The sequence below is a fragment of the Cantharellus anzutake genome, assembly GCF_015039405.1.
Source record: "Cantharellus anzutake strain C23 chromosome Unknown EI90scaffold_478, whole genome shotgun sequence".
NCBI lineage: Eukaryota > Fungi > Basidiomycota > Agaricomycetes > Cantharellales > Hydnaceae > Cantharellus > Cantharellus anzutake.
Genome location: NW_024067428.1, coordinates 1 through 11,791, shown reverse-complemented (window position 1 = coordinate 11,791; position 11,791 = coordinate 1). Strand labels below are relative to the sequence as shown.

The 11,791-nt window shown below is 50.7% G+C and overlaps 1 protein-coding gene across 1 annotated transcript; it reads right to left on the bottom strand.

The window, feature by feature from the left end:
• Positions 1-8,289: 8,289 nt before the first annotated feature.
• On the bottom strand, positions 8,290-11,298 carry EI90DRAFT_3149114 (uncharacterized protein; the record flags this gene model as incomplete). Its single annotated transcript, XM_039065576.1, has 20 exons — positions 8,290-8,674; positions 8,728-8,783; positions 8,835-8,907; positions 8,962-9,139; positions 9,160-9,281; positions 9,338-9,370; positions 9,428-9,523; positions 9,577-9,618; positions 9,666-9,817; positions 9,874-9,930; positions 9,993-10,088; positions 10,141-10,269; positions 10,349-10,354; positions 10,385-10,435; positions 10,457-10,521; positions 10,546-10,578; positions 10,600-10,606; positions 10,630-10,977; positions 11,034-11,124; positions 11,177-11,298. 20 exons carry the CDS (start codon positions 11,296-11,298, stop codon positions 8,290-8,292), a joined length of 2,142 nt encoding a protein of 713 aa, XP_038907319.1.
• Positions 11,299-11,791: the final 493 nt, after the last annotated feature.

Sequence of the window (11,791 nt, the reverse complement as noted above, 5' to 3'; positions counted from 1 at the left end):
TTCAACCTGACTTCATTGTAGAGAGACCTTTAACCCATGGGGTGCTCGTTCCTCGCACACCCACACGTTTAGCGGTCTCTAGCTCCTGCGGAGGGCATCGGGGCTGCACCCCGAACCCCCCTGGGGCGTTGCCCCAGACCCCATTGGGGCTCCACCCCATGCAACGGCATCCTTGTTATTATTGTTCCCCATGTGCTAAAGAAATAATGAGATATATGGTGATTATTTATGCACCAAGGGGCCAGCCCCTTGAACCCCAGCTCCTGTGGAGAGCTATTGGGGCGTTGCCCCAAGCCCCACTCCTGCGGAGAGCCTGGGGCTGCGCCCCAAACCCCCTGGACATATTTGATTATTTTTTACACCAAGGGGCCAGCCCCTTGAACCCCTGCTCCTGCGGAGGGCCATTGGGGCCTTGCCCCAAACCCCACTCCTGTGGAGAGCCTTGGGGCTGCACCCCAAACCCCACTCCATTAGTCATGCACAGGAATGAGAAACACCTTCCCCAATCCACTGGGAGTGAGGCCCCTGCATTGTTTTTCTTCATTTTCTGGCCATTTCACGAAACCCACCACCCCAACCACTCCCCATCACATGATATTCCTTGTAAGTTTATAAAACAGTGTTCCCCATGTTGCCATGATTTTTTTTGATTTTATTTTATTGAGAGCACCTTACTTTTATTTTTATTCTATACTGTCCCATGTTGCTGTGAATTTTCTGGATTTTAATTTGCATAGAATACCTTGGTATTATTTTTCTTGGTTTTCCCACATTGCCGCAATTTTTTCAGATTTTATTCTATATAGAATACCTTGGTTTTATTTTTGGTTGTTTCTATTTCATGTTGTCCCACATTGCCGTGAATTTTTCGAATTTTTACCTTACCTGGAACCTTAGTTCATTTGGTTCTGTTGTTGGAAACTCCGGATTTTAATCTCAGTTTAATCCCATTTCATGTGACTAATCAGGTGGATCCGTGCGCGCCTCAGAGGAGGCCGTCTTGTTCTGCACTGTCGCAGTGCGGATGGAACAAGACGGACGAAACCCTCCTCTGGGCCCAAACTTGGTCTCAGACCAGCTGCGGGAAGAGACAAGTTGCATCCGGGAGCGAGATAAATAGCGCACCTTATCCACTCCCCACCTGCCTGCGCAATCGTACTACAACGTCTAACTGGTAAGTTAACGGTAGTGCGATGAGGCTTCTAACCGTGTGTGCTGGCCCCGCTCCTCAGGCCTGCACACGGTTATCCCTGCTCTCGCTATCCACTAAACGCGCACTTACTCTTACTTTCATAGTTCTTAACTGAATCTCCGCGCTTCTCTAATCGAACTCGATCATCTATCGATCAACTACGCTTACATCTTATGTCGCATCATGCAGCTCAATCCATCTCCGCGGCAATGCGTTCCAGTCACTGCTCGAGGCCGTGAGTACGGTCGAGCAGCTCGATGAAGTCGTCAGGCGATACAATGCCAACCAGATCCCACTTAGAGAGGCGTACGCCACCCTCTCCGAAGCCGTCGCTGCGGATCAGTCCCTTAACGAGGAGCAGCGCAGGGAAACGCTCGTCCGATACGGCGACGAACTGGAACAGTCAGCAGAGGCAAGGATCCGAGCTCGAGCACGAGGAGACCGTGACCTTGATGGAGGTATCGCCCAACAACAGACCTCGGCCGAGCAGGATGGGACTGTCCAATCGAACCCTAATGTCACGACTCGGACTACCTCTCAAGTCGGACAACCCACCAATCAAGCCAGTTCCGGACGGCTCCGTGGAAACGAGGTTTTCAAACGAGTTGCCGATGAAGAAAGTGACCATCGTGCCAAGTATGCGTGGAACTGGAAATTCGGGAACGGAGGACCACCTTGGGATGCCAGCGAGGAGGCCATGCTCACCAACGCCGAGAAGACACAACTCCTCAAGAACGTGTACAACACCAACGTCAAACGTGCCGTCCGAAGTCTCATCTGTCAGGGCGGTCAACCTGAATTCCCACCATACCTCTGGAAGGACATCCTTGGGGACCGACTCGTCGACTTCGGACACTTGGTCGAAGATAGGCGCTCCCATGCCATCCGATATGAAGACTCCGTTGACCTCGGGAATGGGGTTCAAATCTCGACTGGGTCGAGTAGCCGGAGCAAGACCAAACTGGCAAACGAATCACAATGGACGGAGGCGTGGGACAAATATGTCGCTGCGGTCGTATGGGCATACCCCCACCGTGGTCCGGAGCTCCATGAGTACCACCGTCACATCGTCAAGCGTTTCAGCAGAAACCGGAATGTCGCCCTCAACATCGAATACAACCAGGCTGCAAGGAAGTTCTTCCAGGAAACCCACCGAGCATTCTCCGACATTAATGCGCTCAACGAAATCATCCACGACATCTACCTCGGAGGAGGAGACGGAGATACCCGGGGAGAAGGTAAGCCTGGAAAGTCGGCTGGAGAAGCAGGGAGCGACAAGGCGACCGGAGCTGGGGAGAATGTCACCAAAAAACGAAAGCGTGGCAACAATGATTACCCGATCTGCCGAGAATTCAACAAAACGGATGGATGTTGACGCTCCGAATGTCGCTACCTCCACAAGTGTGGATCTTGTGGATCCAGTGCCCATGCCGAGCCAAAGTGTCCACAGCAAAAGGAGAAGACAACCACAGGATCTCAATGAGGCCGAGGAGAAGAGCAAACGACCAAGATACATGAGGTTCGTGTTCGGTCAGCATGATATTGGTCAGACACCATCGGCATCGTACACTGAGAGTGCTCAACCTGTCCCGAGCGTCCCTCAAAGTGATTATAGATATCAAGACATCACTATGACTATCAAGGACAACCCGAGCCTGTTCAAAATCGTTACCCCTATCAACGTTGACCGTTTCGAAGTCCTCCTGAAATCACACCCGAATCGTGATCTCGTCAGATCTGTATGTGATGGACTGCGGACTGGGTTCTGGCCCTTTGCAGATGTCGAGGACCCGAAGAGCGTACCGGTAGGAATTGTAGAGCGTGCGAAGGGTGCTCCTGAATTGGACGATGAATCGGTCGAATTCCTTAGACGGCAATGTGCTGCCGAGATGGGCCTGGACCGATACTCCGAAGCATTTGGGGACCAGCTACTGCCTGGGATGGTGGCGCAACCTATTTTTACGGTACCGAAGAAAGGCTCATCGAAGCTGCGGCTTGTCAACGACCATAGCGCAGGGGAGAAATCCCTGAATTCGCTGATCCCGAGTGAAGGCGGGTATGTAGTCCTGGACAATCTAACTGACCTTGGGACCAATATCCGTGCCATCATGAAAGAGAATGGAGGAAGGAGGCCAGCTCTTCTCTGGAAATCTGACGCATCTCAAGCTTACCGACGGCTACCAATGCACCCACGATGGCAGGCACGGCAGGCAACACTGATTGACGGGAAGTACCATGTGGACCGATGTGCAGTCTTCGGGAATCGGGCCTCTGGCCGGCTGTGGTGCTTGTTCTTCGGACTCGTATGTTGGATTGGAATCCATGTTTGCGGGATACGAGGTCTACTTCACTATGTCGATGATGCATTCAATGCAAGCTTCGACAATGAACTTGAACTTTATCCCCCATACAATAGGGAGTTACCACGAGGCCAGACAAGATTCCTTAAATTGCTCGACCACATCGGAGTCCCACACGAGTCGGCCAAGCAACTCTTTGGGACCCAGCTTGAAATCATAGGCTTCCTCGTTGACGCAGAGCAACTCACGATATCCATCTCAGAAGAGGCAAAGGGAAGATTCTGCGCTGCGATACGAAAGTTCGTCCTTGACACCCCGGACAATCTGCGAAGGCAACCTCTGAAGGACTGGCTGAAGACCCTTGGGTATTGTCAGGGCACATACCCTGACTTAGCCCGGACCCGGACCCGCGTCCGGACCCGCTCCACTTCCCACGCACTTCCTGCGCCGCACGCTCTGCGCGCCGCATGATCCGACCCGGATCCCACCTCATGTGACTTCCGGGTATCCCCGGAAGTTTTCGCCATATTGGGGCCACTGTGGGAAAGTGAGAAGTTAACCTTCTTCTCACTTTCTTACCCACAGTAGGCAAGTGTAGCCTACTCTTCATTTATCTATACACTTTCTTACCCACAGTAGTTATGCCCTGAGATGGGCTGTGTTTACAGGCTAGACTGTGGACTGTAGAGAGGGGTCATGGGGACCCGGGGTCCGTCCCCTGACAGGTATGCGAACTGGGTCCTCAACGTATTCCCACTTCTCAAGCCGGCGCTGAACTCGTCATATGAGAAAATCGCAGGGAAGCAGATGATGAATCAAAGCATCTATATAAACAAGCAGGTACGAAATGACCTACTATGGTTTGCTGATTCAGTAGAGCGGATGGAAGGAGTTCGCATGCTGAACGCCGAATCATGGGGGCCAAGCGATGCTGATGTGGTTGTATGGGGAGATGCCTGCAAGATTGGGCTCGCATTCTGGGCACCGAAATACAAAGCTGCGTATATTGGCGACCCGGTAACCCAACCTGACGAGGCATTCAACATATTCTACAATGAAGCTATCACAATACTCGCGGCACTCCAATGGTCTACAACAATATCCCCCCACCGAACGACTCGCAATCTACACCGATTCGACAAACTCACTGAACATTTTCAACTCGCTCCGCGCGACAGACCTGTACAACCCAGTCCTCATGACGGCTGTCTCGACACGGATAGAGCACAAGATCGACCTCCGCGTCTTTCTAGTGGAAGGGAAGCGGAATGTTGTGGCAGATGCACTGTCGCGACGCAATTTTGAATTGGTGAAAGGTATGTACCCGAAGCTGGTCATCAAACACTTCATGCCTCCGGCGCTTATGAAGCTGGGGCATTGAAGAAATGAATGATCAGAGGCGCTCCAAGACCCGTCAACCACAGCGCGAGCCTTGGTCCCTGGAGCGCCTCCGGGAGGCTCGAGCAGCTGCCCTGGGAGCCGCTCTTGAGCCTAGCACTGCTCGTACCTATATGTCAGCGCTAATGTCTTACATCAATTTCTGCGACCTCCACCATTTCCCACTACGACCAACGATCGACACACTCACCTTTTACATCGTCTACATGTGTGCCCACATCCAACCAAACTCGGTCTCTTCGTATCTTTCAGGTATATGTTCGGAACTTGAAGCATACTGGCCGGAGGTCCGCGACACTCGCAACTCAAAACTCGTCTCGAGAACTCTAACTGGATGCTCCAAAATGTTCCGCACTCCAGCTGTCAGGAAGAGGGCTCTAACCGAAAGTGACTTGCGGACCGTTCTACAATCAATCCCACCTCAGCCTTCACATGACGATATGCTCTTCCTTGCAATCACCTTCACAGGATGGCACTGCCTCATGCGGCTTGGCGAACTAGTGGACAGCGCACTGCGCAACTACCGAAAATCAATAAGAAGATCTTCAGTTAGATTCCACTCCGAACCGCGACCTCACTACGCGTTCATCTTACCAATGCACAAAGCGGACAGGCTGTTTGAAGGCTCAACGGTCGTGCTAGAGAGACGAGACAGTGACTTAGACCCCCTGGGAATCTTCGAACAATACCTGAACGCTCGAGACTATCGATTCCGACACCTCCCCGATTTATGGCTGCGAGACTCAGGAAAGATCCCCACCCGGTCCTGGTTCTTGGGCAGACTGCAAGGAGTCATCACGACGGGAGATGTTGCAGGCCATTCCTTGCGCTCGGGTGGTGCAACGGCGTTAGCACTTGCAGGTACTCCTTTGGAGCGGATACGCGCTATTGGAAGGTGGTCTTCAGAAGCTTTCCTGATCTACCTGCGCCAAAACCCGATACTGATCCAAGGCACATTGGGGGACGATCAGCATTCGACGGCCAGCGTGCAGATCATTGAGTCTAAGTACTCACCACCAACCACCCCTCCACCAGCCATTATACGTGTACAAGTTACGGCTCGCATCGCTGGCGCACAATCATACGCATTGCAGGTCCATACGGACCGTGTCCACTAACTCATGGACCGCTCACGGAACCGAACTGATTAGTCTCAGTTTAATCCCATTTCACGTGACTAATCAGGTGGATCCGCGCGCGCCTCAGAGGAGGCCGTCTTGTTCTGCACTGTCGCAGTGCGGATGGAACAAGACGGACGAAACCCTCCTCCGGGCCCAAACTTGGTCTCAGACCAGCTGCGGGAAGAGACAAGTTGCATCCGGGAGCGAGATAAATAGCGCACCTTATCCACTCCCCACCTGCCTGCGCAATCGTACTACAACGTCTAACTGGTAAGTTAACGGTAGTGCGATGAGGCTTCTAACCGTGTGTGCTGGCCCCGCTCCTCAGGCCTGCACACGGTTATCCCTGCTCTCGCTATCCACTAAACGCGCGCTTACTCTTACTTTCATAGTTCTTAACTGAATCTCCGCGCTTCCCACCTCCTTCCCCATCGCCTCCGTTGCGTTACATCATTTTTTCACTTGCTACCCTCTCCTGCATTTACTATTAATGTATTTAATTGACGTACGGCTCGCATCGCTGGCGCACAATCATACGCATTGCAGGTCCATACGGACGTGTCCACTAACTCATGGACGCTCACGGAACCGAACTGATTAGAAGGCTTTTCTCTTAACTCATTAATTTACTGTAAACGTTGAGAATGGCCGCAGCCGGCCGAGGGCTCAAGAGGCCTGCCCTCGGACTGACGATGAAGAGTTTTTGACAAGCATCACCAATTCAGCTACGTTCCCAATGTGGGACTTGATGGTACAGCGTCAAGTACGAGCTCAAGAATCAAATTTCGAACTCGCAAGTGGTGTGTAGATAGTAAGTAGAGTGAGAAACCATCCAACACAAAATAAATTCGGGACAACTCCGTTACGGTACGGCTTATGTAGAAGACAATGTACTTGACTCATGCCTTGCCTTCAATTCAACAGGTGTCCATCGATGGCCAGACAGTGCATTTTCAGTATCAACAATACTGTACTATAACGACCATAGGTTCATTCCCACGGTTTTCGGGGATTGCCATCTCCTTCTTGCATAGTTCATCTCTCAGTGTGACATGCGCCACACATCACGTGAAATCTTAAACTGAATTGAAACTGAATTGATTTGCTGATTCCGGCAACTCCCGGATTTCGTGGGAACCAGTTGTCAATACATTTATCTGTTCAAAGTCTCGCTGTGACATGTGACAAAACCTACTTTAGTTCAGTTCACAGTTTGCGTGTGACATGTGACTGAACCAATGGTCGTTATAGTACAGTAATGGAACAATGTCATTTGACATCGTATGCACTGTGCAGGCAAGGGATTCCTCAGGCAGGAAGAAATATGAATCATTGCCTAATGAGTGTGAACGATACTAGACAGTCCAGTTAACAATGTCTAAGGACACCTCCCCTGCTGAACCAAGGCAGAAGCATGAACTATCGGTTACGATGTATAAAAACTGCATAGGCACTTTTCTGTGTGCCACACCGCACGTGCAGCAATGCATTTCCCCAGGTCGCAATTAATCCCAGGCACACGACGGCGAGCTGGCCTTTATTTAGGAGGCAGAGCCCTCCCGCTATGAACCTTCAGGCAGGAACTTGCTGCGAGAGCTGTAGAAGGTTCCACCAAATATATATAATATTGCATCTCCTATTGAGCCCAATAAGTAATTGCGAAAGAAAAACAACAGAAAAGGAGAAAAGAAAGCCTAAACAAGAGCATGAAGAAATACAATGGAGAACAGAAGAAAACAAGAAGCACTTCAATAAAGCGTAGAGGGCAGCGCTTGACGGAAGAACATGCAAAGCAAGAGGACAGGAGGTTGTAAACTGGCAAGGCTGATCTGAGCACGTTGGACGAACAAGCCATGACGAGGTGCCAGTACGCGTAGCAGTTACTGATATGGTACCATGCGTTACATGTTTCACCGTTGACTGCGTCCCACATACAGCGCTTACGCGCATCTTATTCCGTTATCAATTTTGTCTCATATCATGTTAGTTTAGCTACTTATACCGCTGTGCAGTTACAATGTTATTATAAGTGAGATCCTCCCCCGTTTGAGTATCCCCGCTGAGTGCTCCATAACAAGAGAGCATCCACTCAAACATCAGACTGCTTGCACAGCCCCGTATTTTGGCCATCATTTACATGGAGTGCAGTGCATAATACAGTACAGGTTTTGATAGTTTTTCGTAGCGATAAAATGTCAGATCGAACTCCAGCCCACGTACTTGCCGAAGCCGGAGGCGAAGTTTGTTGATTAACTTGGGTGTTTTCTATTAATCGGAACTATTTGTGTCTGTACAACAACAATGGGCTGACGAAGTCACGCCCCATCATCCCAACTTTCTGGTATGTCAGCTTGAGGCTCGCTATCTCGCTGTGGCGAAGATGGGCCAGCAAATCTTCTAGGATAGGGGACGGCTGACGGCTGGTTGCACGCCCAGAAGTTTCTGAAGGGGGCTTGGGCAGTTGAGCACTGGTAGATGTCCCGACCAGCTTCAGAGTCGTGGCTCCGACAACAGGAGGTCTTGGAGAAGGAACTATTGGACTCCATGAAGACTGAGCAACTGCCTTCTTGGCCTCAGTAACTGTTAGCCTCTTAAGCATAGTTGCAGCTTTTGATAGGAGCGGATCCGGCACCCTTGTATCAATGCGCTTGGTCAACTGGAGGCTGCGAAGTTTGTTAGCTTCATGGATCGGGGGTTTATCAGACAGACTGCACACCTCCGATGAGGCTCCTGGTCCACTTCTTGAACACCCATTCGGTAGACTTCGGCTACCTGTATCAACCCGATTGATTATGAGTATTTCACATCGTAGAAACACCACACCTTGTGCACAAACTCCCGGCGAGCGGGTGGCATATGGGGAAGGATCTGAACACGTTTTTGGGCTTCGATAAAGCTAGGCATGAGTTAGCCTCAACTCTTTCGCTATGGGGCATAAATTGTAGCTTACTCGCTCAGCGTCTTTTCGACAAGCTGTACAAAAGGACCGTTCGCCCCGGCAAATGTGAGCAACTCCTCAGGCCATGTAACAGGGAACTTGCTCGTCCTTGATGAAGCTGTGTCGATCCCAAGGGCTTCAGCGAGATTCTTGTTCCGCTTTGCATAGCGCATTCTTGGTTGCATTTGAGCTGCGAGGAGCCGGATCTACGAGATGCGAGATTGCTGGTGCAAGAGCCACAAGTCGCTGGCTGTTGAATTCGTCCGCATTCACAACGGAGAACAACACGGGCTGTGCAAGGCTCATCTTCAAGACAAGCAGAGGGAGCATGGCTGAAAGAACGCAGATATGTCAGCGCTATGGAACTCGAGGGCGGGACAAGGCTCACCAGGGATGAGTACAGCCGTGTTGCCAAGGCTGACTGTTCGGTGAAAAGGAGGCGTTATGAAACGGTAAAATATCAGCAACTCACACTCACCAGGATTTACGTGGCTTCCCGCAGGTCCGAGTACAAGTCCCACAATCGGCTTCGTGACATGTTCTGCCGCATGAATGGAAACCACAATCTAAGAGTCTGTGATGATTGATCAGCAAATAAACACTGCACAGCAATGATTGGGGACTCACCTGCCGCAAACTTTACCACATGGTACCTTCTCTTGAGAACAACTAGGACCAGATAAGTCATGGACGTCATCAAGAGAATGAATACACACCGTATGTTATTCACATTGGTTTTTCCGCAAGCACAGAGCTTCGTGATCAGGTGAGGACAAGGGGGGCAAGGTCCGTCCTCGTGACATGGGTGTGGCGTTTTGGGGTGACCACATGCAGGATCAGGACGCACACAAGGGAAATTACATTGAATCTAACAGGGAGGAACGGATGGGCTGGGACCCGAATCTCATGATGCGAAACGCATACCTGTGTCCCACAAGCAACTGGTGGCTCAAGCACTGTCCTACCGCAATTGCATACGGCCTGGTTTAAGATTAAACAGATCAGTTTTGAACGACAGTAAAAGAGTACACAGCTTGACTCACTTCTTCAAAGCTGGATTGCAAACATGGTGGACATATACCTCGATGGTCTTGGAGCTCACATCGGTGCTTCCCACAACTTAGTGGCTTGTTGCATGGCTACCGCCAAAATTTCACTCATCACGCACTCGGAAAGCTAAGGCGAACTTACGAAATTGCAGGCATGCCATCCTTGCACATCTTCCGCTTCGAGTGTCGCAGCATCTACCAATGGTTCTGCAGCCCTCCGCTTCTTATTCCTTCTGCTTGTTTCGCATGAGCGGCTAGGGGGCAGCAATCCCTATTACAAGCATGCTTCCACAATGCCTCATTGCTGTGCACCTTGTTGTGCATGTTACCTCGTTATTGCCTTGCAGTACTTGGAGCTGACGTGCCGAGCATGACACGTATCTTACCGTCTCCCCACATCGGCAGGGGACAGAAATTTGTGTCGAACATGGGGGGCACTCGCCAGTGTGGCAAGGGACAAGACAGGGATGGCTACATGTTTGAAGCTCTTTTCTACAAGTCGATCCGCATGTTGGTATGGAATCTGTGCAACTCGATCGTGAGGCACTGAGAGGAGTTTTGCCACATGGGCAAGTCTTGACTACGGAAGGATCGCTCGGACACGAGAGCTCGGAGAGAGGGTGAGGGTGACATGGCTATGATTGAACAACGGGTTAGTCGATAGTGATAACATATTGAGAAGTGGATCATTAACTTTTTGGCACATGTGCACCCCGCAAGAGAATAGCGTCTCGCAGCTACTACTGCACTGATACCTCCCCTCCCACTCCTCGCGCGACACGATTCCACTGGTGGAATTGTTGGGGTTATGTACTTTGAAACAAGGCGCAGCATCTTCACCCCGAAAGCCACAATCAGCCTGCATTTCATCCTTTCCGCAGAAACAGCGAACGTTCTCCCGCTGGGAGCACGATTGGCAAGGTCCAATGTGACAAATATTGTCACAACGATGATTGCGGCACCCAAGTACCTTGCCACACTGCCTTCCACATGATAGGACCAGAGATGAGGCCGTAGGTGAGCTGTCTAGAGCACGTGAACACGTAAGAACAAGTGTTTCTCTCTCACATGGCATTTGCGCTCAATGGAGAGTAAACAAGGAGGGCAAGGACCAGGGTGGCATGACCTAGTGCAAAAAATCAGCTAGGTGTGACAATATGTTGCCAAAATTGGCCTACATCGAGCAAGGATGTTCACAATTCCTCGGTCTACAGCAACCGCTGCCACAGCTGTGCGGCGTGATGAGCCGTGAGCCTTCGGGATCCTGATCGCGTCCACAGAAGCACCTGAATATAAGCATTATAGCACAGCTTGTCAGACCTAAAGAAGACACCGGCTCACCGATAGGTCTGGGGCACTACAGATCGCTTAGTCTGACAACCTGGACATCGCCATTCACCGTCTTTACTCTCCCCCGTGCTCTGTAGGCATCTAGGGTTTCCTTGTGACCTGGAGTTATATAGAGAATTCATCATGTGAGTTAAACAAAACAAACAATCCACCCATTGGACGTACTTTTCGACGCCCAAGATCGTATACACTTCAGGTGGAAAGAGGTCCAACAGCATGTCTCAACATGCTCGGTAGAGTCGGGAGAACAGGACCAGATAGGTTGTGCGGGGTGGATAGAGTTGAAACAAATTGGACAATCAAGAGCATCATCTTTATTTGTAAATGAGCGAATCAAACGAGTAGCAAGGTCCTGAGATTCAGTCAAGTCGAGTTCTCCCTTCAGCTTCCTGCCTCTTCTCCTATTCCGTGGGATGGGGGTCTTGGTTGGGGAAGATGAATTT